The 27,452-nt window shown below is 53.0% G+C and overlaps 4 protein-coding genes across 5 annotated transcripts; 3 read left to right on the top strand and 1 right to left on the bottom strand.

Moving 5' to 3' along the window:
- Nucleotides 1-5,615: 5,615 nt before the first annotated feature.
- On the top strand, nucleotides 5,616-9,091 carry VAMP8 (vesicle associated membrane protein 8). The gene is made up of 3 exons (XM_077843120.1): nucleotides 5,616-5,871; nucleotides 7,193-7,351; nucleotides 8,648-9,091. Exons 1-3 carry the CDS (start codon nucleotides 5,869-5,871, stop codon nucleotides 8,789-8,791), a joined length of 306 nt encoding a protein of 101 aa, XP_077699246.1. The 5' UTR covers nucleotides 5,616-5,868; the 3' UTR covers nucleotides 8,792-9,091.
- A 1,811-nt stretch (nucleotides 9,092-10,902) lies between these two features.
- VAMP5 (vesicle associated membrane protein 5) lies at nucleotides 10,903-17,859 on the top strand. The gene is made up of 3 exons (XM_077843119.1): nucleotides 10,903-11,013; nucleotides 16,815-16,952; nucleotides 17,414-17,859. Exons 1-3 carry the CDS (start codon nucleotides 11,011-11,013, stop codon nucleotides 17,621-17,623), a joined length of 351 nt encoding a protein of 116 aa, XP_077699245.1. The 5' UTR covers nucleotides 10,903-11,010; the 3' UTR covers nucleotides 17,624-17,859.
- Nucleotides 17,860-20,277: 2,418 nt separating this feature from the next.
- Nucleotides 20,278-22,979, top strand: RNF181 (ring finger protein 181). Its single transcript, XM_077843118.1, has 5 exons — nucleotides 20,278-20,434; nucleotides 21,217-21,347; nucleotides 21,524-21,633; nucleotides 21,815-21,889; nucleotides 22,148-22,979. Exons 1-5 carry the CDS (start codon nucleotides 20,349-20,351, stop codon nucleotides 22,205-22,207), a joined length of 462 nt encoding a protein of 153 aa, XP_077699244.1. The 5' UTR covers nucleotides 20,278-20,348; the 3' UTR covers nucleotides 22,208-22,979.
- TMEM150A (transmembrane protein 150A) lies at nucleotides 22,932-27,240 on the bottom strand. 2 transcript variants are annotated; one of them, XM_077843116.1, is made up of 8 exons: nucleotides 27,109-27,240; nucleotides 26,411-26,591; nucleotides 25,913-25,960; nucleotides 25,487-25,573; nucleotides 24,819-24,886; nucleotides 24,352-24,479; nucleotides 23,963-24,140; nucleotides 22,932-23,699 (listed from the first exon to the last, which is right to left on the bottom strand). In XM_077843116.1, the coding sequence occupies exons 2-8, from the start codon at nucleotides 26,473-26,475 to the stop codon at nucleotides 23,458-23,460; spliced, it is 816 nt and encodes a 271-aa protein (XP_077699242.1). In that variant the 5' UTR covers nucleotides 26,476-26,591; nucleotides 27,109-27,240; the 3' UTR covers nucleotides 22,932-23,457. The 2 variants fall into 2 exon arrangements, with proteins under 2 accessions (XP_077699242.1, XP_077699243.1); XM_077843117.1 differs by lacking the exon at nucleotides 25,913-25,960.
- Between the last annotated feature and the right edge of the window lie 212 nt (nucleotides 27,241-27,452).

Genomic DNA, 27,452 nt, shown 5'->3' on the forward strand with positions numbered 1-27,452 from the left:
GAAGTAGTTTTGTCTTTGAAGAGTCCAGGGGTTCTTGGACCATGTGTTGAGAACCACTATCCTAAAGGAAAGGAACATCTGGAGTATATGTAAAAGTAGAGATTACTAGGGACAGATGAGTTTGGCAGGTAGAATCATGGGGCTAACAGTGTTCCTGCTGGGGAGGGTCTGGCCCACTTCCAGGTCATCCTAACAGACAAGTCACCTTGGAAGCCATAGATCTATTTAGGGGATGAATCTCTTGATCTGCTGTAAAACCCCAGTTCAAATGAATTCAGTGTGGGTCAGAAAGTCTGGGCTAGCTCTTCTAAGACCATTCAAAATTAGATGGTTCCATCAAACTCAGCATTTATATTCTGTTATGTGCCAAGAACTGGACTAGTTACAGAGAAAGAAACAGATTATTAAGCTGTGGCCTTCGTCCTATAGGAGTTAAAGGATAAGGAAATAAAAGAAATAATAGAATAATGACAATAGAATGTACAAAATCCTAAGTATTACATGAGGTTCAAAGTGCTGCGGGAGTACTGCGGAGGAAATGAATCACGACTAGAGAACTCGGGAAAGTTTTCTGAAAACTTGGAGCTGGGCTTTGAAGGATGAGTATCATTTTAAGAGGAGAGAAGGAATTCAAAAGTTCTTAGTATGTTCTTGGGTGACCAGAGAGCATTCTGGGTAAGAGAAGTACAGCTGTGATAACTCAGTACCTCTCTACCCCATGACTTGTTTTTTGTTGGGGGGTATCCAGTTTATCCTTTCAGGATCAGTGTACAGACTCATGCCATTTAGTATTCATTTATTCATAAAATGGTCCAAAATTTAGGAAAGAGATTTCTTCATGTTTCTCCTCCTCCTCCTCCTCCTTCTTCTTCTTTTTCTTCTTCTTCTTCTTCTTCTTCTTCTTCTTTCCTCCTTCTTTTTAAAAATTATTTATTTATTTATTTGAGAGAAAGAGAGTGCATGTGGGGGGCAGGGGGTGAGGGCCAGAGGGGGAGGGAGAAGCAGATTCCCCACTGAGTGTGGAGCCTGATGTGGGGCTCTATACCAGGACCCTGAGATTATGACCTGAGCCAAAGACAGACACAACTCAACCAATCAAACCACTCAGGTGCCCCATGCCCCCATGCATGGGTCTTTTCTAATAAAAATTGTATTTTTACCTGCACTGCAAAAAAAGAAGCTCTCTGTCAGATCTTTTGGTTCAATACCTGAAACATTTACTGAGTGACTACTCTTGCATGATGTATGTTATTTTCAACAAGGGGTACCAAAATAAAGACATAGCCTCCGACTTCACAAAAGTTAGAGTCTCGGAGGTGTCAAATGCGTATGCCGCAAATGGCAAAGTATATTATGGATTCTATAAAAGATAAAATGTGGGATCCCTGGGTGGCTCAGCAATTTGGCACCTACCTTCAGCCCAGCGTGTGGTCCTGGAGTCCCGGGATCGAGTCCCGCATTGGGCTCTCTGCATAGAGCCTGCTTCTCCTTCTGCCTCTGTCTCTCCCTCTCTGTGTGTGTCTCTCATGAATAAATAAATAAAATCTTTAAAAAAAAGATAAAATGTGTTTAGGGATAAGCTAGCTTGGGAAACTGGTAGAATGGGAGTACCACCCTGCAGGAGGAACATGGAGAAAACATAAAGGGTTTGGTTTGGCTTTTGGAGGTGCCTGTGGAGAGGGCACTGGAGAGGCAGCGATGGCAACTGAGAACAAGGTCAGGGCTGGAGATACAGATTTGGGGATCACCCATAAATGGCTGCTGAAACCATAAAGCGTTGCACTTCCCTAGGGAGATCAGGGTTTCAACCTCAGCATTATTAACATTTGGTCTGTATAATACTTTGTTGTGAGAGGGCTGTCTTTTGCACGTAGGAAACTTAGCATCCTCGGCTTCTACCTACTGGATTCCAGGAGCACACCCCCCCCCTGCCAAGTTGTGGCAACCGAAAACGTCTCTGTTGTCAAATGTCCCTTGGAGGGCAAAATCAGCCTCATAGAAGACTGTTGCTCTGGGAGAGTGCAGAGTCTAAAGTGAAGATGGTCACAGGTAGAAGCTTCTGGTTCTAAAAGCACAGTCAGAAAGAGAATGAGACATCGGGAATGATTGGGGGTGGGGGGGTGGAGTGTGACTGTCCCAGATGGGATAACCAGCAGTATAACAGTTAACAAAGGGGTTTGGAGGCAAAAGAGGCCTTGGCAGTGGTGAGAGCTTTCTGATCCTTCAGGGAGCAATTCCAGGTGTGCCTCCTGAATGCTCCTTTTCCTTGTTTTCCAGCCTTTCCCCAGAGAGCTATAGAAGCAAACTCCCCATTTATGCCATAAATAAGAAGACTAGCATCGAGGTCAATGCACTCTCAAAGTTTGCCTGGTTGCTTTGCAGGCTGTTAATATTCCTCTTCCACTATTGTCTAATCTTATTTTCTCTATCAGTCTCCTTTTTCACTTGTAAAGTGCTTTAGCAGGAATATAGAAATATATATCTGTATTATTTAACCCTAATAATAACCCTGCAAAGCAGCTTTCATTCTTCTTCCCATTTTGCAGATGAGAATACTGGTGCTCCTAGAGGGAAGTGGCCTGCCCAAGTCTATATAGCCAGGGAATAGTGGAGCTGATACCCAAATCTTCTGATCACACAGGCACTGAGAACACTCTTCATCACATCATGATTGCTTCTTTAGTACAACTCTTACCATCTAGCATTTTTCTTTGCAAAGTGACTGCTACTCCATTTCTCCTGGGATAGAGCCTTCCTTGACTGCAAAAGAATCGATGACTTATTTCTCTTCTCGTACCCTGCCCATAGTACCATTTCTTTCTTTCTTTCTTTCTTTCTTTCTTTCTTTCTTTCTTTCTTTCTTTCTTTCTTTCTTTTCTTTCTTTCAGATTGATTGATTGATTGGTTTATGATAGACATAGAGAGAGAGAGAGAGGCAGAGACACAGGAGGGAGAAGCAGGCTCCATACTGGGAGCCTGACGCAGGACTCGATCCCGGGACTCCAGGATCGCGCTCTGGGCCAAAGGCAGATGCTAAACCACTGAGCCACTCAGGGATTCCCTCTTTCTTTTTTTTAAAGTAAGTTCTAGGCCAAACATGGCTTTAATTCACCACACCAAGATCAAGAGTTACATGCTCTTCTAACTGAGCCAGCCATGCACCCCCCATAGTACCATTTCTGCTCACAGTTCATTGTTTGGTACTTTACTGAATGTCTCATCTTCTGAGGGCATTAGCAAGATGGTCTTTTGACAAAGGATAGAATTGTGATGTTCCTACAGGAGAGGCCAAGACTGCAGGGGCTCTGCATGGTGAAGAGGAGGGGGAGCACGTTGCAGTCCCAACTGTGGGTGCTGGAAAATCTCCCCAGTGGTTTCTGGGCCTAGGCCAAGGGTCAGCTCCCCCAGGGACACCAATGTATGTCCAAAGCTGCCAGCAGCATGCTAGAGCCTGGTCACTCCTCAAATCTTGTAACCCTGATTTCTTTCTTTCTTTTTTTTCTTTTCAAGATGTTATTTATTTATCCATGAGAAATACAGAGAGAGAGGCAGAAAAATAGGCAGAGGGAGAAGCAGACTTCCTGCAGGGAGCCCAATGTGGAACTTGATTCCAGAGCCCAGGATCACACCCTCAGCTGAGGGCAGACGCTCAACCGCTGAGCCACCCAGGCATTCCTGTAACCCTAATTTCTATTCTGGAAATCCTCCTCCATGTCTTTATGCTCTCCTCAGACATCCTACTTTGTTTCTTGGCACCTATCCTATGTCCCTACCCACCACTGCACTTAGCATCTGGAATCATTAATAATAGTAATCATAATAGCCACCATTTACTGAGGGTTGTTTCAGTGCCAGGCATAGATGGTGAGGTAACTGAGGTTTATAGATGTCACATCAGTCTGTCCAAGGTCACATGAATATTAATGCATAGATCAGTGTGTCTTATAATGGAAATATAATTTGAGCCACATTTGTAATTTTTAATTTTCTACTCATCAAATTAAAAGAAACAGGTGAAATGAGCATTAACAATTTTTAAAATTTAACTCAATAAATCCACAACATCATTTCAACATGTTATCAGTATCAGTTAAGTGTCTGCCTTCAGCTCAGGGCATGATCCTGGGGTCCTGGGATTGAGCCTGGATTGTGCTCCCGGCTTCTCCCTTTCCCTCTGCCCTTTCCCCTGCCTCATGCTCTTTCTCTCAAGTAAGTAAATTAAAAAAAAAAAAAGTCTTTGAAATACTTGGGGTGCCTGGATGGCTCAGTGGGTTGAGCATCCCACTCTTGATTTCAGCTCAGATCACTGATCTCAGGGTTTTGAGACTGAGCCCAGTGCAGGGTTCCATACTCAGAGAGCAGTCTACTTGAAATTCTCTCTCCTTCTGCCTCTGCCCTTCCCCTCCTGATGTATGTGTGCCTGTGCTCTCTCTCTCAAATGAATAAATAGATAAATCTTTTAAAAAAAGAAATACTGTGTGTACTCTTACATCACTTCTCAATTCAGACTAGCCACAGTTTAAGTGCTCAGCAGCCACATATGGTCAGTGGCTATGGTAATGGACAGCATAAGTACAGATCAAGGATTCTGACCCATCTCCACTTGACCTCTTTATAGATTTTCTTTTTTTTTTTTCTTCTTTATAGATTTTCTAAGGATGATGAGAAGTGAGACAGCCACATTCTCTGTGAAAGTAGGCTGGTACTGTCCATCAAATTTCAGATTTGCAAAATATAATAATCTTATTTAATTGGAGATAAGATTTCATTATAAAGTAGAATAAAGTATCTCAAAACAGAGGTCCAGAAATTGTCATTTCCTTTAACAAAATATGTGTTAGAGAAACTGACATTTCTCTCTTAGAACTAATAATACTTCTGGGATGGGACAGGAATGTTTGTTCTCTTTTGCCTGTCCCTGTTTTTGTTCTGTCTTGATAAATACCATCTGGGAAGACTAGATATTCTGTGGCCTGGAGCCAGGTGGTGGAAAAATCCTTTGCCTGGGGCCCTTCTCTTGTCCATAGGGCAGGCCTCTGACCATTTCTGAGTAGGCTCACCAACCCCTCAAAGCGGCTTCTGAAGGAAATGTTGAACTCTGGAAGGGAAGAAGGGATTGGTAAGCCATCATTCCCTCCTCCCAACAGTGGACAGGTCTTCCTTTCAGAAACTGTGGCAGGCACACTGAGTGTGCTATCCTGTTATACATCCCCACCATCCTCTGAGGTCAGCATTAGCACCTGCCAAAACCAGAGAGGTGAAGAATTTCACTCAGGGTCACACTAGTAATCCGGAGCTTTCTGACACCACAGCCTAGGATTACAGCACTCCAGACTTGGGGGGATTTTAATACTTTCTGTCCACCCCTGAACATGGGAACAGGGGTTGCCAGCAAGAAACTTTCATATCTGTGTTCTGTTTCCATGTGAACTACCCCTGGTGGTGTACTTAGAGTTGACTTCAGTCTTTAAGATTTGGAGTCAGATATTCAGGACATTAAAAAAAAGGGGGGCGGGGAGTCAGCTTCCCTATCTATATCAGGAGGTCCAGCCTCAGGAAACCTAGGAGGGCTGCTTGATCTTCTTTTCTTTCTTTTTTTTTTTTTTTCTGGTTCTGATGCGTTAGAAGATCTCTGGTGATCGAGCCCTGTTGCTTTAAGCCCGAGCCCAGGTTTGGGAGGAGACTGGGAGGGCAGCCGAGGGCGCCCGCCTACCTGCCGGCCCGCGCTAGGTGAGGCTGGAGCCGCTCGGGATGCCGGCGGGCGGGGGCAGGCTCGAAGTTGGAGCGAGCAGGAAGTGAAGCGAGGGCCGCCCGGGAGGAAACAGACGAGGGAGTCTCGCCGCCGCCAGGCCCGAGCCGCTTGGAGACATGGTGAGCGCGCTGGGAGCTCGCGAGGGGCTGAGCGAAAGGCGAGCGGGGGCTGGGGGCGGGGGGCGGGGGGCTGGGGTCGCAGGGCCGCTGGCCAAGTCGGAGGGCTGGCCCGGTGCAGCCGGTGGCCGCTCTCCTTTGACAACTTGGCTGCCCGGGCGGCTGCCCCCGCGCCTTCTCCCTCCCCTGCCCTCGGAGCTGGCCCGGAGCGGGGCTCCGGTGGGGGTGGAGGCTCCGAATTCCAGGCCGGGAGCCGCTGAGAGGCCCTTCCTGGCCTCCTCCGGCCCGCCGGGCGCCGAGCCCGGTGACCCCCCTTGGGCAGCGCCTCCGAAGTTCCCAGGGCGGATTCCAGCCCAGCGGCGGGAGCCCTCCCCGTCGGCCCTTCCCTTTATCCTGTCGAGAAACTCCAAGAATCCGTCTCTCTCTGCCCGGCCTAAGGAATCGGGCCCCTCTCTTTAAACACGGAGAAGAAGGCGAAGGGTTTGTAAAAGAACCAGAAGTTGGTTCTCTGTGACAATCCTTCTAGATTGGACCTGCTCCTGGCCTGTTTCGGAGGTCTAGGGGGTCAGGGAGGGAGGAGCCTAGTAATGGTTTGCCCTCCCTGTTCAAAAACTTTATCAGCCAGGGAGGACTTGCCCTCCATTTCCCTCAACAGCCAGTCTGCTGTTTTTATTTAATATCTGCTTAAGCAGGCAGTGGCAGCTTGGTTGGTGCCGGCACATGGGGCAGTGTGTTGGGGGAAAGCAGAAGTTTATGGCGCAATGGCTCTGCCTCTCGGGGCCTGGCCAGGGCCTTGGAACCCGGTGGCTGTTGCTCTGGGTCACAGCAATTAGGCAGCTCCGGAGGTCTGGGGAAGTCTGGGGCGGGAGCAGCTCTCCAGCTGCTGTCCAGCAGTGAGGGGGGTGTTGTGCCAGCTGAGGGTGTTCTGCTGGCCAGCACAGATATTTTCAATGAGGATCCTTCGGTTAATAGTGGTGGGTTTCTCCCTTGTGAGATGCCAGCTCAGCAGTTCTCTGCCCCCATCTGAGGAGCAAGGCAACAGTGGAGTGGGATTTAGGGTCTGTGTTTCTTTTCTTCCTCAGGGGCCCTGAGAACCTGAAAAGAAACTGGATCTAGTCTGTCTAGCATCAGCACTCACCTTCTGGGGCTTAAAAGTGCATTTGTTTTTGATCACATGAGTAATACATGAAAACATTCTTTGTAAACAGTTCAAGCATTAAAAAAAAGCTAAAGTCCACCTTAGGCCTTCCCCTCCCCTGGCCTCTGAGGCTGAGTCTCAGTTCCTCCACCACTTCGCCTAATTAACCCCTGCGTTGCTGCCCAGGAGGAGGCCAGTGGAGGTGTTGGAAATGATCGTGTGCGGAACCTGCAGAGTGAGGTGGAGGGAGTCAAGAATATTATGACCCAGAATGTGGAGCGGATCTTGGCCCGAGGAGAAAACCTGGACCATCTCCGCAACAAGACAGAGGATCTGGAAGCCACAGTGAGATGGGGAACCCACAGAGGTTGGGAGCAGGGCGGCTGGGAGCTGGGCAGTAGAGGAAGAGAGGGAGGGTGAATTGCTGGGGCTCGGGGAATTGGTGGTGCTGGGGGGCAAAATGAATAGGAGGGAAGTCTGCCTTTTCACTTGTTTTGGGAATTGACAAGTGAGCCCCCTGTTTTGATTCTGCTCTACTCCACTATTTGGTACTGGGGTCCAGGAAATGGCTCCAGTGACCGGGTGGGTGGGTGGGTGGGTGGGGCTGATTCTTGGAGGCCTTGTCTGAGACAGAAAGGTAGATGGCCCAGTCAGCCCTCACATTCTTAGGCTTCCCTCCCATGAAACTGATGTTTCCCTTTGAAGATTGCCCTTGACAATCATTTGGACCTGACCTCCCTAAGCCAAAAATATTGGCTCCGGAAAATACTCCTAGGGCCTTTGGCCTTCTTGAGGAGTCACTAGGCAGGGGGTGGAAAACTGCTAGAGTTTTGCTGAGTCTGCTTTAAAAAGAAGCTGGGAAGAGAAGTGAAATTCTTTGATCAGGGGGTCCTCTGCTAGCTGAAGGCTAGAATAATATCTCCCACACATCTTGCTAGACCTCATTCCTTTCTCTCTCCAGCCATGGGCTGAAGCCAGCTGCTCAGGGATGGAGTAACTCTAACAAAATACTCCAGCAAAGGTTGGGGCCTAAGGTTCTTTGTCCACAGGGAGAGACTGGCTGTGGCTTTCCAAGTCTTGTGCATAAGCTTGGGTCTAGTTTCCCTGGGACTTAGTGTTTCTTTCCGCAGCCTAATCTGAGGAGCATGGCCCAGGGAAAGTTAATTTCTACAATTCCAGTTGAGGAGGAAGAGCAGTTTCTCTTACCTCTGACGTCTGTACTGCCCTGGTCTGTCCTCTAGCCTCAGAGGTCCCCATAGAGCACGGAGTCAGAGTCCCAGGGAGATGTGCCCACTTGGAGCTTGCACCCGTTCGCCCCAGTGTGTGCTCTCCCAAGGGCGGATTGTGCAGACAGTGTTGCACTTCTGGGTGTGAGCATATGTAAAAGGCCCCTCAGTGTACATGACGGTGCATGGGTAAGAAGAGAGGAGGGGAGGCAAGAATTTAGAATTCTAAATTTGAATCTGGCCCATCAGATTGTCATGAAGGTATATTTGTCAGGGTAGGAGGACAGAACATTTTTTGTGTAACGGTCTGTTCCCTCAACTGCTCACTTCAACATTTACATGTATAGCATGTGGGCCTCTGTCTTCTTGTTCTGGTGGGAGGAGGCACTGGTTCACTCTGCCTTGTCCTCAACAGTCGGAGCACTTCAAGACCACATCACAGAAGGTGGCTCGGAAGTTCTGGTGGAAGAACGTGAAGATGATTGTCCTCATCTGCGTGATTGTTTTTATCATCATCCTCTTCATTGTGCTTTTCGCCACCCATGCCATCCCCACATAGGGAGCCCCTCCCCCCACCCGCCCTCTTCTTTAGGGCAACCCTCCATAGCAGGTGCCAAGAAGGGCCCTCTCTTCCATCCTTGTCTGCAGGAAGTGCTGCTGCGTCCTCCTGCCCCTCATTCTGAGGCCCCTCTGCCACACTGTCTGCCCCAGGCACCTTGGTCCCCCGGAAGGAGAGAGTTGGACTGTGGCTGTTTCATGGGCCCTCAGAGTTGGTTGGAGAGATATCCAGAAGGCCCAGCATGGGGCTAGGACACTGATGGTGGCCGGTGGGCAATAAAGACCTTTCAGTATCCCTTCACATGTGAGGTAATTTGTCCCCTTCCATTTTTGCCTTTGGTCCTTCTATTTCTATTCTCCCTGGGGACAGCTTCTGGCTGAGATTCTCCTATTTGAGGCCCCATTGTTGGAGGGGTAGAAAGTGTATGTTTGGAGAAGAAAGATGGAGTCTCCCCATTCTTCTCTATTTTCCATTCATTGTGACAGGTCTCAAGAACCAGAGTTTTCTGAGGGTTTCCACATATGGAAAATTCAAAACCATTTTAGGGTGGTACACAAGACTCCTAAGGGCTTGAGCCTTGCCATGTGCCTTTATTACTTTTCTACTAGAAGTGTTAGCCAAGACAGGCTGAGGACCTCCTTTCATCTCTTTTCTATGGCCCTGGTGCAGTCTAGAGCAAGGTGCTAGAGGAACTGGGCCACTTTTCCTTCTTTTTGGTTCTGCAAAGTTCTTTTGTTTATTTTTTTAATTTAAGTAATCTCTCTACCCAATATGGGGCTCGAACTCATGACCCTGAATTCAAGAGTCACATGCTCTTCTGACTGAGCCAGCCAGGCACCCCTGGTTCTCAAAGTTCTATTTGTCTTTTGTCTGCCCTTTTGGGACTTAGCAGGGCCTCCGGGTCTCAGCTGAGAGGGTGAGCATCTCTCACCATATCTTGTGGCTGGGCTCAGTCAGTGTCACAGGACAGGGCCTATGGCCCTCCTTCCCCTCCATGTACAATGGGCTTCTTTGTCTTCGGTCTTCCCTTCTCCCTGCCAGGTTCCACCTCATTGTCACTCTTTCCTGTCTTGGTTTGGGGAAAGGGTTCTTGCCATCTCTGTCCCTGTTTCTCCCATGGGCTTTCCGGTATTGAAAACAATCTGTTTTGGGGGTGGGGGGGAGTGTGGAAGGGACAGGGTTGGAAGACAGGATTTGGGACTCCTCCTGGCAAGTCATGTTCTGGAATCATATTCGGAGAACCAGGGAGGGAAAAAAAAAAAAAAGCATAGAAAAGCCCTCAGGCCAATCTTTGTCCTCCTGTGTCCTCCTATCTCAGACCATGGTCATCCTCCCTCCTCACGTCTGTCATTCCTGGACTCAAAGTCCACAGAACTGGGGTGAAACCACTTCCTTGGGACCCAGACTGCCCAGGGTAGGAATGTGGGCCGTGCTCAGGCAGGCTCAATGCTAGGACGGAAGCCCTCAACCCCCTTCCCCAAGAGGAGCCACAGTTGAGGTGGTGGAGGAGGCAGGGGGTGGGGGTGGCCACAGCCACGAGGGGAGATGAGCATGGAGGCAGGCTCTGGAGGAGCAGGGTTGCAGCTGCCCTTGTGGTGAAGAGGGAAATACCGAAAAGCTAGAACTAGTAACTTCTCCCCGGGGGGTCTGTTTTCTTTATTGAGGTGAAATTCACGCAACCTACATTGTGGACACACAGTCGTACCACTCAGTGGTACCATTCTGAAATTCACAGTTCAGCGGCAGGTGGTGCATTCACAATGCTGATGGTGAATAAAGTTTCTTTCGTTTTGAAACTTTTCGCGGAGTCTGGTTACCAGCGACTGCACTTCACACGCGCTAGCTGTTCCAGGCGTCGCTAGCCCAGGGCCGACGGTGGCGGTGGCAGACCTCGGCCCCAGGGCCCGCTCCACGCTGCCCGCGTCAGAGACTGGGTCGCCGACGGGCCCCGACGTGTGGCCGCGGGCCGAGCGAGCCCGGGGCTGCCCAGGCGGGAGGGCCCGGCCCCGGAGGCTGGGGCACCGTGCGAAGCCGGGCGGGAGCCGGCAGCTTTCGCTTTGCCTCCTGCCTCCCTAGGTCCGGGCTCCCGGGCAGGCGCCCCCCCGCCCCCGCCCCCGCCCCCGCGGGCCCCGCCCCTCCGCTTCCTCCCGGGGATCTGGCACCGCGGCCGCGCGGCGACACAGGAGCCCCGGCTGGCTGGCGAGGCGGCGGCTGCAGCTATGGTGAGGGCCGGGCGGGGCGGAGTGGAGCGGGGCCGGCGGGCCGGGGGCGGAGGGCGCCGGACGGGTGCGAGGCCGGAGTCTGAAGCCCGAGGTGGGGGCCTTCTCCGGGCCCCCCGAGAGTGGCGGCCGCCCGGAGCCGGCTGGGCCAGAGCCTCCTCCAGCGGGGGCGCGCGGGCCGGCGAGGGGACAGTTCGGCCGCCCGTGCGCAGGGAGCAAGGCTCTGGCTTCCCCCTTCCCCGAGCCAAGGGGTTACACGCAGTGGCTTCGGGTTTCGGGGCTTCGGAGTCAGGCTTCCAGTCGGACTCCGGGCTGAGATCCTGGTGGTGGCCACTTACCGGCGCTGTGACCCGGAGCAAGTCACTTAACCTTCTTGAACTTTCTTTCCGCATCTATGAAGTGGGGTCAGCATTACCTGCCTTACTGGGTACTTGGGAGGTTAAGGGAGATACAGTTGGCAGAGCCCCGCCTGGAGCTCCTGAGCAGTGTAGGTAGTGTGGTGACCTCTTCGGCCCTTCCTGGAGCTGTGAGAAGACAGAGCAGTGTGGCCGGGAGTTGGAAACCCGAGCAGATGGGGTGGTAGCCAGCCATGGCGGGGTGTTGGAGGGCATTCTTCTGACCCTAGGTAAAGATAAAGGTACATGTTAACTATACAAGTTCCATTGAAGTTATCAGACTATGGCACAGGCCTGTCTCCTAACCTCTACCCAGGGACACATTCTTGAGGTGAGTCATCCCTTACTCCTGCTGCAAACTCTGGCCTGTGTCCCCACTTGCCATCTCTAAGACAAAGGTGTCAGCCGCAAACAGGTGGTGGCAGTAGCTTTCCTCCATCCTCCGGACTCCTGGGAAGATGGGCTGGGCAGGAAGCAGGCTTGGTACGTTAAGCTTCTGCCCTGGAGGAGCTGACAGAGGTGTGATAGATGTGGCCTGGCTGGGGGTCGGGATGCGTGGATGGCCTCATCTCTAGGGAACCAGAGGCAGGAAGAGGAAGCGGGACAGGAAGGTTGTACTGAGCTCTAAGGCCACGCCAGGAAACCAAGGGAGGCTCCAAGAATGGGACAAAGCTCTGAGCCCACTTCCCAGCATACAGGGCAAGGGATCTGGCAGGGCTAGGGGTGGGCTTCCAGTTGGCCTTGAGCACGTGGGGGAGAAGAGGAAACTCCTAAGTGAAGGCTGAGGCCAGGATAATTTATTGGTGGATACTGGAAAACTCTGACACTCTCACAGGTTCATCTGAGGCCAGCAGTGGATCAGAGCCTGGGGAGGGTACACTGATCTTTCTCCCTTCCCATCTCCTAGTCCCATCTCTCTGTTTCACACCTGCCCCTGTCCCTGGCCCCAACTCTTTCCCTTCCTTCTCCCCACTCCCTTCCCTACCTGGTCTTTCTTCCTTGTCCTCTCCTCTGATTCATTCAATCAACAAACATTTCTTGGGCATTTCCTCCGTGCCGGATGTGGTGACAGGTATGGGGATAGAACAGGAACAAATAGTGATGGGTAAGGGCTTGAATTCATTCATCCTATAGGTGGTCTTCTCTCGTGCAGTGTCCAGTGAATGTGAGTTTTGAGCTACAGGCTTCCCTCATATGCACAAGGGTTGGCTTGGCAGCATTAAAAGGTCTGGGGAGTCTTTAGCAGCCAGCTAAAGTATTTGCCCCCCCCCCCCCCCGCACCTGCATTCATTTTAGCACCGTGGTGAAGAATGTGATTCTTGGAGTCTATTGGTTCCACTCCTGGATCGCCTGCTTACTGACTGTACAACCTTGATGATTTAACCCCTCTGAGTCTCAGTTTCTTATAAAATTGGGATGATAACATGCCTTCAATGGATTGTTGTGAGGATTAAATCAGATCAGGTGAACAAACAGCCGGCAGCATGGTGCTTAGCTCAGAGTACGTGCCCATTGAATGGTGGCTGTTATCACCTTCAAGACTTAAAACCTTCTCAACAGCCTGCAGTGCTTGATGGAAATAAACTCTATGCCAGTTATCAAAGGCCCAGGTGACGTTCTGTGTTTAGGTTAGAGACAATTAAGTGCACGAGTTTGCAATAAGGAGAGCTTGCTTGGCTGTGTGTTTTGTAAAATTATCTAAGAGGTTTTATTGACCATTTGTATGGTATAATTCTTGAGATCTGACTGCTTAAAAAGTAATCAGCCAGGGAGCTTGGGCTCTGTCTATAATAATAGCTCTTACTCATTGAGCATTCAGTATTGTCAGGTATTGTGATAAGCACTTTGTTCGTGACAGTCATATGCCTTAGTTAACATCATGTAGGTATCATTCTTGTCACCACTTTACAGATGAGGAAGTGGAGGGTCAGAAAGTTTGCATAGTGGGTAAGTGGCAGAGGCAAGATTTGAGGGAACCCGGGGCTGCAGTGCAGAGCCCCGGCCCTTGGCTCTGAGCTCAGGTGAATGCTGACCTAGCAAGGAACTGATACACCCCTTCACTGCCTGCCCGCTGCACACACAGCAACCCCCCCCCCCCCCCGCCCCATCCCCAGTTCTTTGACTAGGACAGTGGTGACAGCTGGAATAGGGTTTGTCTCCCAGAGAGAAGGGAGACAGGAGAGTTAGGGCAGAGAGGTTTGGAGAGCTTTGTTTTCAGAAGAACCAAGGGTGGGGTGCCTGGGTGGCTCAGTGGATGAGCATCTGCCTTTGGCTCATGTTGTTGTGACCCCGGGGTCCTGGAATTGAGTCTAGCATCAGGCTCCCTGTGGGGAGCCAGCTTCTCCCTCTGCCTATGTCTCTGCCTCTCTCTCTCTCTGTCTCTCATGAATAAATAAATAAAATCTTTAAAAAAAAAAAAAAAAAGGAATGAAGAACCAAGGCTATTTGGCTTGGAAAAACCTGAGATATTTGAGGGTTGAAAGCAGATATTCTGTACAGAGGGTAACGGTCTGTTGAGAACATTTCCTGTGTAACTGCCACCCCCTGTCTGCCATCCGTGCTGCTGCTCCCCACTCCACGGCCCACCCTTGGCCCTGCAGACATCGGGCAGGGCTGGGAAATGACCCAGTCACCCACACTTTCCCTCTACACTCTCTGCTCCCCATGAACTTGGCAACTCCTCACAGCCTTGCTGGGGGCACTTTTCCACTCCTTCTGGATGGCTTCCCTGCCCAAAATTTTGTCACTGCCATCTAGGCCAGTCTACCACGAATAGAGAAATTATTCTGAAGCCTCTCTCCAGTGTCCTCCTTGGCTCACAAGACCACACTAGGTCTTGCTCAGCCCTCTCTGCAAGTGAATGTCCTCTATTTGGACTTTTACTCTGCATTCGTGCGCTCCACCCTGCCCCTCCGCCCTTGCCCTCTGCCTGGTCTGCCTCGCCGGAACCCCAGCTCCACCCCATCCTGCAAGGGCTCATCCACCCGGGGCTGTCTCTGTTCACAGGAATCCACTCTCTGAGGGAGGCTCCAGCACTTAGTGTTTGTCCTTCACAGCGCAACCCTTCACTCTTCTCTACTTGTGCCATGCATGTCTCTTTCTCCCAGCCTATAGTGAGCGTCTTACAAATAGGCATTCAGAGATGTTTTTCCCTTGTCCACTGTGTGCCAGGCACTATCCTGGGTTCACTGTGGCAGGAGAGGGAGCGTGGCCCCGTCCTCTGGTCCCTTACCTCCTTCCACATCCTGTAGTGCTTTATTTCTCCCTGTGCCAGTGGAGACCTGGGCCTATAGGATCCTTTTCCCTCTGGTGCAGGGAGGGCCAAGAAGGGCCCCGGGGGTTAAGCCTGAGGCCTCTCTGTACCCTGGAGCGAATGTGTTCATTTAGGCCTGGTCCCACCCTGGCCCCCGGATAGGCCTGGCTTCGCAGTGTGGGGAGGAGGCTGCAGCTGGCAGTGGGAAGCACAGCCAGCTCTCCTGGAGAATGGGACCCAATGTCACCCCACATTGGAGAATCCAAGAACAACAGCTATGGTTTTCATAGCGGAAAAACCAATATTCAGCATCCCACCAACCTCTAGCGATGATTGTTATTTTCAATCTTTGTTCCTTCTCAAGTTTTTGCCTTAGGCTATTAGGAAGTGGGGTTGCCTTGGACTCTGTGAAGGTAGGCTGTGTGAATTTGTTGACTACCAATGTAGTAACAATAGCGGTGATGACGGTTGACCAGATGAGTGCAGCTTCCCTGCGCTCTGCATTATTGCTCCTTGCTCCCCAGTCACTGCTCCCCCAGCCTGGGAGTGCACCCCTCTGGCATGGTTTGCCTGTCCCCTCTCCAAGTAGGTTGCTTTTCTAGCTCATGGGTAAATATTGACCTACTTGGGTTTCAGATGCCTGCCCCTTGAAACTCCTGCTGGGCTGGATAAACATACTGGGATAACATCTCTTGAAAATAAGAGTTGCTTTTGGAGAGACTGCAATGTGATTGACCCACTCACTGAGTCCTTATAATGGTCAGCACTACATTGGCCCCCTTGGGGCCACCAGGATGGGAGCAGACAAACGTAGCCTCTCCCTCTGGGGCTTGTGGTCCACTTGGGGAGATAGGACTCATAAACTGGGAATGCTTGGAGGCTGTGTACAAGGCAGCTGCAAGGATCCTGAATATGGATTCTTGCCTGAGTAGGAGTGGCCCTCTGACCACCAGATCCTTCCCCTTTCTCTGGTTTTAAGTGGAATTCAGTCAAGTGCCAAAATGTCTGCTGTAGACAATGGGCAATGTGGTCTGGCAGGAAAGGGAGCTTGGCCAGGGCCCTGTGGGGAGGAGATGAGAACAAGGATGGGCTGTGGGGGACTAGGCGGGGAGGATGGAGCTTCTGTGGTTTGTGGATATGCTGGGATTGAGCTCCCTGATGCATCCCTGGACCTGCTCCTGAATTTCCAGCTCTTACGGGGGTGGGGGTAGGGGTGGGGGCCTTTGCCCTAGGTCTGTCTCAGTTGCATGTGTCCAAAGCCTGATCTCTTTCTTGCTTGTGATGCACACTCTCTCTTCCTCTCCCCTGTTCTCTCAGCACTCCCCACCCCGCCACACTTGGTCCCTGCCCCTCCCTTCTTAGTCCTCTGAAATGAGCTGGGTTCTTTTGTCAGGTGTGGTTGCTGCTCAAGCCGAGAAGTCAAAGAGTTGGTCTTTTCTCTGTGAGTTGGACCTCAGTGAAGATTCTTGGGTAGCTGGAAGGCTGAGGCCAGAGGCCAGGGTTGGTGAGGTTTCCAGGCAGACAAGAGAATCAATTTTGAGCACTGATGTGGGAGGCAGAACTGGCCTGGCCAGTCAGAGGGAGGTCTGATCTGTTTGTTTCTGTCTGTGTGTCTGTGGGGTTAGGCAAAGGTTATGATGTGTGGTGGTCCACAATTACCTTTCTAGTCCTATGGGGTCGGTATCTGCTCTGTCTGGCTTCTAGCCATGTAGCTTGGTTCCCTCTTCTTTACTGCTGCTTTAGGCCAATAGGAAGCCACAGGGCAGGTGCACATTGGGTAGAGGCCATCCTAGGGCAGGTGAGCAAAATATCTGCTCTGTGGGAGAGTGAGATACTGGGAAGTTTCCATCCTGAGGCATCTTGGAGGAAGCTGAGATGCTGTAGCCAAGGCTGACCTAGGATCTGCCTTGATGGGCAAGGAGAGGAACCTGTGAGGTCAGAGGCAGGTCATACACATTCAGGAGACCAGTCCTTCACTCTGTACATGCCATACTCTCACATGAAAGATGCTATTTCCCCTACCTGTACACCCCCCCCCCCCAACACACAACACACACACGGGGTGGGGGGTGGGGCAAGGAGGCCACTAGGTCTCAGGATCAGATGAGGGCCGGGTGGGGGCCTCATGCAGTTCTGACCTTGGGCTTGGTGCCCAGGCAGGGAAAGAGTTGGAACGATGCCAGCGGCAGGCGGATGAGGTGACAGAAATCATGCTCAACAACTTCGACAAGGTCCTGGAGCGCGACGGGAAACTGGCCGAGCTGGAGCTGCGTTCAGACCAACTGCTGGACATGGTGTGAGGCATGGGGGAGCAGGGACGGGGGAGGGAGGCCAGGAGGAGTCCTCAGGTTGTGCTCAGGGTCTCCAGGCTCTGGGGGGCCTGAGGCTTGCCTGAGCGCCCGGGGGGCCTGTGGGTTTGTGGAGGTGCCTATAGCCTCAATAAGCTCCAGGTAGGCCTCATGAAATAACAAGTCCTTGGTTTGAAGCTGTGGACCCTCCTACAGGTTGAGGGCTGTTATTGTTACTGGGTGTGAGCCTTGGAGGAGTGCGAGTCAAGGGCTCCATCAGTGTCAGACCAGCAGTCAGGTTGGGAGGGTCCCAGGGGAGGCTCTGTGGAGAAGGGGAGCAGACAGGTTGGGAAGATGCAGGAGGAGGTTAGGTCTTGTGAGGGGCGTGAGGGGGTGGTTGGGAGAACCTGGCCCTGGGGCTTGGGGGGAACCACTAACTCCCAACCTGTGTCTGGGGATGTCCACAGAGCTCAGCCTTCAGCAAGACAACCAAAAACCTGGCCCAGAAGAAGCGCTGGGAGAATGTCCGTTGCCGGATCTACTTGGGGCTGGTGGTGGGCATTGGCCTGCTCATCATCCTGATTGTGCTACTGGTCATCTTTCTCCCGTGGAGCAGTGGGGACAGCAGTGCTCCACATGCCCAGGACGCCGGCGCTGCCTCAGGGCCTGGGGGCTGACCCAGCTGGGCCTTGAGGATAGGCCGAGGGGCCGCACTGGCTGGTTCTGGTCTCCAGAGAACCCTGGCGTTTGCTCCCATCTGAGCCACCCAACTGAGCACTGAAGAGCAACTCTGATGTGTGCACCTTTGCATCTCCTATCACGCCACAGACTGGCCCTTGAGGGCAGCCTGCTGCACTAGCTGTGCCAGGCCAGCCCTACCTGGAGCTCAGTAAAAGCTGCTGTTTGGTTAAAAGCTGGTGTTTGTATGTATGTGTGAAGTCCTCCAAGTTGGTTCATCCTTCTTGGCCTCCACTCCTGGGGTTGTTTAGAAAGTTGGTAGAAGGACTTCACCCTTGGGAGGTGGCCCCTATATTCTTCCTTCCTTGTATGTGATCCAATCCTACCTGGACAGAAACTTCTGGGGTGCAGGTGCAAAGAGAGAGTGGCTCCCAAACCAGAACCTTCAACTAGTGCCCTCTGAGCCTGTTTACGTCAGAATGAAATATATTCTTTTTCTGATGTCTTTTTTTTTTAATTAAGGTTTTATTTATTTATTCATGAGAAACCCAGAAAGAGAGGCAGAGACACAGGCAGGGGGAGGAGAAGCAGGCTCCATGCAGGGAGCCCAATGTGGGACTTGATCCTGGAACCCCGGGATCACGCCCTGAGCCAAAGGCAGATACTCAACCACTGAGCCACCCAGGCGCCCCTTTTTCTGATGTCTTGAAGATGCTCAGAATTGGACTCCAGAAGAAGGCACCTCAAAGATTTTTATCTCACGAGGCTTTCACTTTTGGATAGATTTTTTTTCCTCTCTGGACACCCTGTCCTCCTCAATTTTTCTCCTGGGCGTTCTTCCTCAAGCTTTACACCTGATTACAGATGAGGCAGATCGCAGTGAAAATGGGGAGATCCCTGGGTGCTCAGCGGTTTAGCGCTGCCTTCAGCCCAGGATGTGATCCTGGAGACCTGGGATCGAGTCCCACGTTGGGCTCCCTGCATGGAGCCTGCTTCTCCCTTTGCCTGTGTCTCCACCTCTCTCTCTCTCTCTCTCTCTCTCTCTCTCAATCAATAAATAAAACCTTAAAGAAAATGGGAAGGGCTTTTCTGGTGCTGTAATGGACAGTCACAAAGGATGGCCTAGACTTTGTCCTGTAGGAAAGAATTCAGCCTCTTCAAAGCTCCAAGGCCATACAGGGCCAAGCTGGCAGGGCCTTAGGGTCACAGGAAAGATGATTGGGTAAAGGCTATGGAAGAAGGAAAGAAAGCCCTACTAGGGTCACGGAAGCTGGGCAGTCTCTGCCTGGGCTACTTGACTGCACCGCAAACTCAAGTGTGGAAGAGGAATGCAGGGTCAAGGTCAAGTGTGTAACAGAAGCAGTTCCTTGTTAGGTGAAGTGAGGGCTACTGACAGAGAAACAAGAACAAACCTGAGAGTTGTGTGGAGATTTACCCCTCACAGAGCTTGTTGCTTCCACTGGGCTCATTACCATCTTTTTCTGGGAAAGCTGGAGAAAACTGCTTGGCTGTGTAGTTGGTCGGTAACACCACTTAGAGGCCGTGTGGATTTGGGCAAGTCACTTGAGACTTGGGGTTTACATACGAAAAAAGGGATATTTAACTCCCAGAACAATTGTGAGGATTATTTGTATTGTGTGTAACATATCCATCAGTGTAATGGTTCTAGATGCCAAATAAAAAGTAGCTGTCATCCATTTCATCTAGTGCAGTTCTCAAGCCTGCCTCACATCAGAATCACCTGTAGAACTTCTAAAACTATCACCCCCAGGCCTAGATTACTTAGTATCAGAGCTAAGATTTAAATCCAAGTGTGCAGGATGCCTGGACACACACATTAGCCGCTGGCCTACACAGCTTTCCTATAGGGCCTGGATCAGTTCTATCAGAATCTTTGAGGGAAGTATCTGACGCAGGGTTATTTCCCCCTAAAGCTGCAACCCCTGGTTCCATCTCCAGGATAGCCATGGGTAGCCAGGGATGCAAACTCCTTGAAATCAAGCCACTAATTTTACAGAAGCTAGCCGAGAGGCTGAGCAGTGGGCTGAAGGTCACACACATAGTTCTGTGAGCGGGTAAGGCCCTAGATTCCCTGGCAAGGATCTTCCCTCTCTCGTTGGGGGACTTTTACCCCACCCTTGATTGTGTCTAACAAAAAATAATCAGGACATTTTTGTTTTGCGGGTTGAGAGGGTAATCAAGGGCCAACCCCTGAACTACCCAGAGTGCAGCAGGTGCAGAAGCACTGGGCGGGGACCGGGCAGAGCAGCGGGGAACGTCGTCCTTCCAGGTTCGCAGGACCCTGACCCCCTGCGCCACGCCTCGCTCTCTGGAGGGCCTCTAGCACCTGCACGTCCTAGGCCCTCTGAGCCGCAGAGCGAACCCAAGGCCCTACAGCCCGACACTTGGCTATTCAGGGCGCCGAGCACCCGACCCACAAGTCATTCGCAGATACCCTTCCCCAGGGTCGGAGCCCCAAACAGCTGTTTTTCCCGACCGGCCCAAGCCCCTGCCATTGGCTGTAGCCTTTGGTCACCTGACTTGTTCGAGCCAACGAGAGGCAGCAGAATTAATACTTCCGCTTTCATGCGCCTAACGAGCCTCTGAGCCCGCCTTTCGGATGCTCTGATTGGTCTTCCTCGCTCAGGCCCGCAACTTATTGGCCAGCGCCGTGGGGCCACAGTCCAGCGGCCTCCGAGGGCTGTGTCAGACAGCCCCGCCGCCATGGCGTCCTATTTCGATGAGCACGACTGCGAGCCGCTGGATTCCGAGCAGGAGGCCCGAACCAGTATGTTGCTGGAGCTCGCAAGGTGGGTGCACGGAGCTGGGGGGTGGGGGCTCGGGTAGCAGGTATCTGGGCTGGGGCTGGCTGGACAAGGCGGATTATAGAGGGCAGAGAGTCTGGGGAGGACGGATGAATCTTATGATGGAGAGTTAGTCCAGAGACGAGATTCGAGGAAGATCGATAATTTGGACCATCCGTGGGCGGGCCGGGGATGGTAGGAAAGATGGGAGCTGGCGAATAGGGGAGAGTGGGGGGCGGCAGGGCAGTCGGTTCTAGCAGGCGAGGGGCCGTGTGGGCGTGAGTAGGTACATTCGTTAGGAACAACAAGCACGGAAACCACCATTGCCACTTGGAATCTGGCTTTACCAGGTCATGTCTACATGGCCTGAGTAATTTCTCTGAGCCTGTTGCCTCATGTGTAAAATGGGACTAGGACAGCCCCGGTGGCTCAGCGGTTTAGCGCCGCCTTCGGTCCAGGGCGTGATCTTGAAGACTCGGGATCGAGTCCGACGTTGGGCTCCCTGCATGGAGCCTGCTTCTCCCTCCTCCTGTGTCTCTGCCTCTCTCTGTCTCTCTCCTGAATAAATAAATACAATCTTTAAAAAATAATAAAATGGGACAAAATAGCTTGCATGCTTGGGGTTGTCTTATAGCAACTGTAAACCATTTTCCATTGTGCTTTTTATCTAGTGAACACTTTTGGGGGCTAGCTGTTGGTACTGGCTCGGCTGTTAATGCCTACTGGATTGTGGGGGCAAAAAGAAAGTACGGTTTTCTTCGGTTCTGATCATGCATCGTTCCTCCCAGGTCACTTTTCAATAGGATGGACTTTGAAGACTTGGGGTTGGTAGTAGATTGGGATCATCATCTGCCTCCACCTGCTGCCAAGGCTGTGGTTGAGAACCTTCCCAGGACAGTCATCAGGAGCTCTCAGGCTGGTGAGAACACAAATTCTTACTATTTGGGGCAGGTTTGCCAGATGCACCTGCTCCCAAGCTAGACTGGTCTAGCCCTTCAGTTTTCCAGGTCAGGTTGGGGCAAGAATGTCTTTCAGGAGTGGGAGCCGGGAGGCAGGGCCTGTAGCAGCTCTCCTGATCAGCACTCCTTCCTCAAGAGCTCAAGTGCCCCGTGTGTCTTTTGGAATTTGAGGAGGAGGAGACTGCCATTGAGATGCCTTGCCGTCACCTCTTCCATTCCAACTGCATTCTACCCTGGCTAAGCAAGGTACTGCTTCCTTTCTCTCAGCCCTTACCCTGCCCTGGGCCCAATTCTCAAGCCTCTTTCTGTTTATGGACTGTTAGGGGATCAGAGAAGGGAGAGGGTACGGGTGGGAACTGGGAGCAAGGGGCAGATGTTAGCTTATAAAGACCAGACCTGGGCTGGAACACTGCCCTCCTTTTCTCAGACAAATTCCTGCCCCCTGTGCCGCCATGAGCTGCCCACTGATGATGACGCTTATGAGGAGCACAGACGAGATAAGGTAAGGGCTGGTGGTAAGTGAAGAGGGTGGTAATGTGGACCCCTTAGTCGCTGTCCTCAGTGTTCTCATTCCCTACCTTAGCAGGCTTGGTTAGGCCTCAGAGTCACTGACTCTGGTCGTCTTCCTGGTGACTTTGGTGAGGGACAAGAGCCTTGGCGATGCACATGCTTGGGGCCTGAAAACAGTGATAGCTGTCCCATCGCTCCCCCCACAGGGCTTCAGGTATGACCCATGCCCAGTGTTTCCTCTTTCCTTCAGGCTCGCAAGCAGCAGCAAAAGCACCGGCTTGAGAACCTCCACGGAGCCATGTACACATGAGGTGCCTGGGGTTGAGCACTCGTCCTCCACAATATCTTCCTCCTGCACCTTGAATCCTCATTAAAGATTTCTTTACCCACCCTGCACTGCATTGCTCACAGGCCTGGGCAGGGGTTCTGTATCCTCCATGAGGTCCCTACTGTGGTTGGGGGAACCACAGAAAGTACCGGGCTGCATGTCCCTTCCTGCCAAGCCTACTGGCCTGAGAGCAGTGGAACCCAGGTCAAGAACCTGGCCACTGGAGCAGCCAGTGACTGGGCCTAGGTGTTCATCGTTGGAAAGCAAAATGTGTCAGGGTCTGGCATCCAATAGCTACTTACGGATGGTAAACAAAATCTAGCCTCTGTCTCTCTCCCCTGCAATTTTTAGTCAACCTTGGAATCCCACGGGCTTTTTTTCATTGTGAAAACCGTTTCTAGCATTTCAAAGTTGCTCTCTGGATGACCTCCTTCCCCCGCCCCCATATCCCTTACTAGAGAAGCAAACTTCACATGGAATTGGGGAAGGATCAGGTCAGTTCTTTAGACTGTTTTAACGCCTAGAAAGGGTTTCAAGCTCTTGAAGGATATTTGGATAGCACCAGGCATCCTTTATTCTTGGCAGCCCTGCTTTCAAAGAGCAGTGGGCACTCTCCCTGAGGGCAGGGGATTCCTCCCACCCTTTGCCTAGGGAAAGCTGACCTGGGTCAGGCCCTCTCCTGATTGTTTAGAACAGACTACAAACATGCAAATTAGAATTCTTTTAATAGATTAAAAAAAAAAGTATTAAAATACCCACGTGGTTCTGCTATGTTATTTGCCTAAAAGTAAGGGGCCGAGTGAAGAATCCCAGTGCAGCTCAGTGGGCCCAAAAGTGGGCCTTCCCACAGACTAAGGAGTGCTCCCCCTTCTATTCCCTGACTTCTATCCCTCTTGCTGTTTCCAGCCCCCAATTCCTGCAGCGGGAAACCCCAGTGGTGTTGCCTCGGCACTGGGGAGTAGAAGGCACCTGAAGGGCTGGCTGGGTGAGTGAGGATATGTGACCTTTAAACATAAAACACTGCAGAGTCAAGCAGTAGGTTGCGTGTGGCCCAGGCAGCAGCCAGGCCTGCTCTTCTATAGCACAGGTGGGTATGGGATGGCCGTTCCTCCAGCAGCAAGGAAACCCATATCCCAACAAAATACTTTCTCAAAATTGTTTTTGGTACAAAATAAATGCAAAGTTATGAGGTGGGGAGCTGCTGAGGCTGGGCCAGCCACCCTCCCCAGGCCTCAGATCATGGCGATGCTTTCCGGAGCACAGTTGAGGTGAGTGGAAGTGCTACTGCTTCCGGAGGACTTGCAGGCTCGGCCAGAGGCAGGCTGCAGGGCAGCCACCAGTGTCTCTGAGGAAACTGCCCCAAACTCATAGCTGAAGGTGCCGTAGAAAATGAGGATGTCGATCACAAACACCCACTCGCACAGGGCTGCCCCGTGCTGCAGCTGAGAGCTCTCATGCATAAAGAAGACACCACCTGGAATGGGGCTAAGGAAGTGTTCAGTAGGACACGTGGGATGTGGTGACACTCCTACCTTCCCAGATAGATAACTAAGCTGGGCCAAAGAGCCTGGTCTCCCACCTGGGAGGGGAAGAAGGAAAACACCCTGGGCAGTATTTTCTGGATATACGTGTGCCAAGCTCTCCCCCACTCCCCACCACCTACCCCCCCCAGCATCTTGGGTGGGGAAAGGCTGGGCTTGAAGATGCGCTCCTGGCTGCCCTGTCCTGGAAGGATACTGAGGATTAGGGTGACAAAGGCGATGGCTGCCAGCACAATCCGCAGGTAGGCCATAGCCAGGTCCTGGGGGGCAGTGGCCCCATGGTAGGAGAGAGCACAGTGCAGGCAGACAAAGAGCAGGCCAGCAGGGAAGGCCACACCAGTTCCGATGTAGTGCAGAGACTTTGCATGATCCACCTGGGCCCAGAGAGAAGGGCTGATCTGTGAAGCAGCCCTAACTCCACCACCCCTCTTCCCCACCTCTATCTCCCTTCCCTCCCAGACCCTTCTGTCTCCTCCCTCAGCCTTGAAGGGCTGCAACTTGGGTCAGCCATCAGGGGACAGGGCACCTGCAGACAGCCAGGACCCATTAGTTAAAAAAGTTCAACATGCAGGCAGGCGGGCCCACCTGGAAGTTGCCGACCACCACCAGGCCCGCAGCATTGGTACAGCCTGTGATGAGCGTTGTGGTATTAACCCAGGAATGACGACTCTGCTCCAGGAGCTGCCCATAGAGCAGCAGGCAAATCAGGACCACTGGAGGAAGAGAGCACAGGTAGGGCCAGCTCTGGTGTCCTCCTCCCAGACTGGCCCAGCCCAGCCAGCCCACCGACACCCCCACCCCCATCCAGACACTGAAGGCTGAAAGGGAATAGAAGGGCAGGTGGTGTACTGGGTTTCCTCAGGCTCTGGCCAGCAGGGTGGCTGTGCAGGAGACTTTGGCCTTTGTTGAAGAGGAGAGAAGTAGCCCCTATTGCTTTTTAGCCCTTGGTGGGAGGGGGCTACACTAAGCAAGGGCTTCCTGGGCCTTTCTGGGAGGGGGGTGGGGGTATGGGTTGGACTGGGCTGGCTAGTGGGGCTGAGGGCACAACTCACCCATGAAAGCACCCATGTTGCCAATGAGGCTGAAGAGGCAGCTCTCTGGGGGATATGTGCCACACTTGCTGGGGGTGGGGGGCAAGGACAGAATGAGAGAGGGGCAGGAGCACTAGCACCCCCATTCTGGCCCGTCTGTCTCTTGCTTTATCTGTGCCTGTCCTTAGGCAGGCCACTGATTTATGAGAAGGGCCAGTTGTGTATCACAAACAACCCGCCCCAGGCTGGGCCCTCCCCCAAAGCAGAGCTCATGTGTGTGATGGGTAAGGGAGTACCCAGGATTGCTTGGCAGAGGTTGAGACTCCTTGGACTCGCTGTGGCTGTCAAGGCCTGCAGCCAGTCTGGCTTTCCTTGTGCCAGAACTGGGGCTGGGCAATCAGAGGGCTTGAACTTAAGTCCAGGTGCCTCCACTTACTAGCTGTGTGACCTGGACAGATGACATCCCTCAGTCTGTTTTCTTGCCTATAAGACGGTGAAAACAGTAGCTGCCCCAGTGCTGGTACTGGGATTAAATGGCCCTATGCATGTAGAGCATTCAGCACATGGTGACTGGCATGGAAAATTGTTATCAAGTACTCTTAATACACTCATTATTTCTGAGACTGAAAGACAGGTCCTTGTCTGAGGGGCTTGGGTCTTCCCTGACCTGCCCAGTTTCCAGGCCTTACCTGATGAGGGGGATATCATCCAGGGTGCAGCAGGTCTTGGGGCCCCCTTGTTCAGCAGGGTCAGGAGAGCAGGATTCGTTGTAGGACCTGGTAGGCAGGACAGAGGGTAGTCTGGGGAAAAGTGGTTCCCCTAGGTTCTCGGCCTATAGTCTCAGGCCTCTCAGGGATCACCCTCCCAGACTTCCCTTGGCAGGGACAGAAGAGCCCACTTCCCAGAACTGGCCTGAGAGAAGCCAAAGGGGTGAAGGGATGGTGGGAAACAGGTAGATGGGCACGAAGCCATGCCTGGGGAGGGACAGGCGTTGCCAATGTCAGATAAAAGCAGTCAGGCTCAGAGTCTCCGTCTGGCTCGCAGCAGCCCCGACCCAAGAGGGAACAGAGATGAAGGGAGCTTTAGAGGGAGGCTGTCTGCAGAGTACACCATACCAGTTCTCCACAGGGCATGCGTGGCGGTTCATCACGGCCATGGCATACCTGCGGGAACACAACCGTCACCCCACACCCACGACCCTCCCAGCCCGGCTCTCCCCTGCTGACTCTTCTGCCTTGACTCTGGCCCCAGTCAGCCTTTGTCCTTGCTGGGGACTCGTGTTGAGGTGATCCTGAAGCTTGACACCACAGGAGAACCTACAGCATGGCCCCAAACAAGAGGACCTGTGGAAGTAACCCTGGCAAGAAGTAGGTCTGTCTGGGTCACCCTACTGGACAGCAGTGGTGCCAACGTCCGAGGGGACTGTGTGCCCAGGCACAGGGCCAGGTTTTGGAGACAGCTAGTGGTCCTGGGTACTACCCCGGAGCCTACAGCAGGACAAGGGGCTGTGTGTGTGCCATCGAGCTCCCGTTGGGTCCTGGGAGGCCCTATCCCTTCTAGGCTGGGGCCCATTTTGTCCCGTAGTTGCCGTCCCCCTCCCCCTCTTTACTCACACAGTCCATAGGCCAGTGATGGAGAATGCTGACAAGCTGACAGGAAGGAGGATCCAGGCGGTCATGAGGGAGGGGAGCCAGGGTGGTGGTGATGTGGGGGGAAGGACAAGAGGTAGGTGGGAAAGAGGGGGCCGGCCCAGCTACCTTAAGGTACTTCGCCAAAACCATCAGCGGCCCAGGCCTGGTGGAGAGAGACAGGTCAAAGTCCAGGGTCCAGTGCCTGGCCGAAGTCGGTGGGCGGAGAAGGTGGTCAACACTCAATTCACAACGCCCACGTTTTGGGCTGAGCCCACGCCAGAACGTGGACACCTGGCTTCCACCGGGGGCCTCCGCATTCCAGCCCAATGCCACCGGTGCGCCCAGAAGCTCAGGCGGGGCTCTAACTTCTGGGGAGGGAGTCCCGCTCCCACGCCCGAGGGACCGGGCAGGGGGAGGGGCTGCAGTTAGGGCTGTCCAGGGGGCCGCGCCAAGAACCTGCGGGCAGGTGCGGGCCGGGGCCGAGCGGCGGCCGCGCGCAGGGAACCACCTGACCGCTGGCGCCCCGAGGGGGGAGGCAGATTAGCGCAGGAAGCCCACCTCGCCCGCCCCTCCCCCCCGTGTGGGGGCACGGGGCCCTCCTCTCCCCCGCCGGAGCCGGGGACGCGAGTCTCCCCAGCATGTCCCCCGAGGCCGCGGACATGAAGGGGCCCAGTACGCACCTCCCCGGAGCGCCGCGCCCTGCTCGGCCCCGCGTGGCGCCGTCTCTGGCTGCGGCCCTCGGAGCAGCCCTGGAAGGTTTAAAGGGCCGAGCGGCCCCGCCCCTGGCGCCCCGGCCGCGCCGCGCCGCCCGACGGGACGTGGAGTCCGCGCCGCCCCGGCCCCCGCGGCCGCTCTCGCCGGGAGACTACAACTCCCGAGCCCCCGCGCCAGCTTGGCGGTGGAAGCGTGGGCGGCGCCCCGCCTTCGGGGGGGCCTGAGCGCCGAGGGCTGTGGCGTGGGACTGGAGCAGAGGCTTCGACTCGGAGATGCCCACAGTCCCGCGTGCCCGGGGGCTGCTTTGGAA

The sequence above is a fragment of the Canis aureus genome, chromosome 12 (assembly GCF_053574225.1).
Source record: "Canis aureus isolate CA01 chromosome 12, VMU_Caureus_v.1.0, whole genome shotgun sequence".
Classification (NCBI taxonomy): Eukaryota; Metazoa; Chordata; class Mammalia; order Carnivora; family Canidae; genus Canis; species Canis aureus.

Bases quoted from the DNA above. Each gene is read 5' to 3' on its own strand.
- VAMP8 (XM_077843120.1), top strand. The intron at 7,352-8,647 runs GTGAGATGGGGA...TGTCCTCAACAG, and splicing joins CAGAGGATCTGGAAGCCACA to TCGGAGCACTTCAAGACCAC.
- VAMP5 (XM_077843119.1), top strand. The intron at 16,953-17,413 runs GTGTGAGGCATG...GGATGTCCACAG, and splicing joins CAGACCAACTGCTGGACATG to AGCTCAGCCTTCAGCAAGAC.
- RNF181 (XM_077843118.1), top strand. From the start codon at position 20,349: ATGGCGTCCTATTTCGATGAGCACGACTGCGAGCCGCTGGATTCCGAG. The intron at 20,435-21,216 runs GTGGGTGCACGG...CGTTCCTCCCAG, and splicing joins ATGTTGCTGGAGCTCGCAAG to GTCACTTTTCAATAGGATGG. The intron at 21,890-22,147 runs GTAAGGGCTGGT...TCTTTCCTTCAG, and splicing joins AGGAGCACAGACGAGATAAG to GCTCGCAAGCAGCAGCAAAA.
- TMEM150A (XM_077843116.1), bottom strand. From the start codon at position 26,475: ATGACCGCCTGGATCCTCCTTCCTGTCAGCTTGTCAGCATTCTCCATC. The intron at 25,961-26,410 runs GTGAGTAAAGAG...GTGTTCCCGCAG, and splicing joins ATCACTGGCCTATGGACTGT to GTATGCCATGGCCGTGATGA. The intron at 24,480-24,818 runs GTGAGTTGTGCC...CTCTTCCTCCAG, and splicing joins CAACATGGGTGCTTTCATGG to TGGTCCTGATTTGCCTGCTG.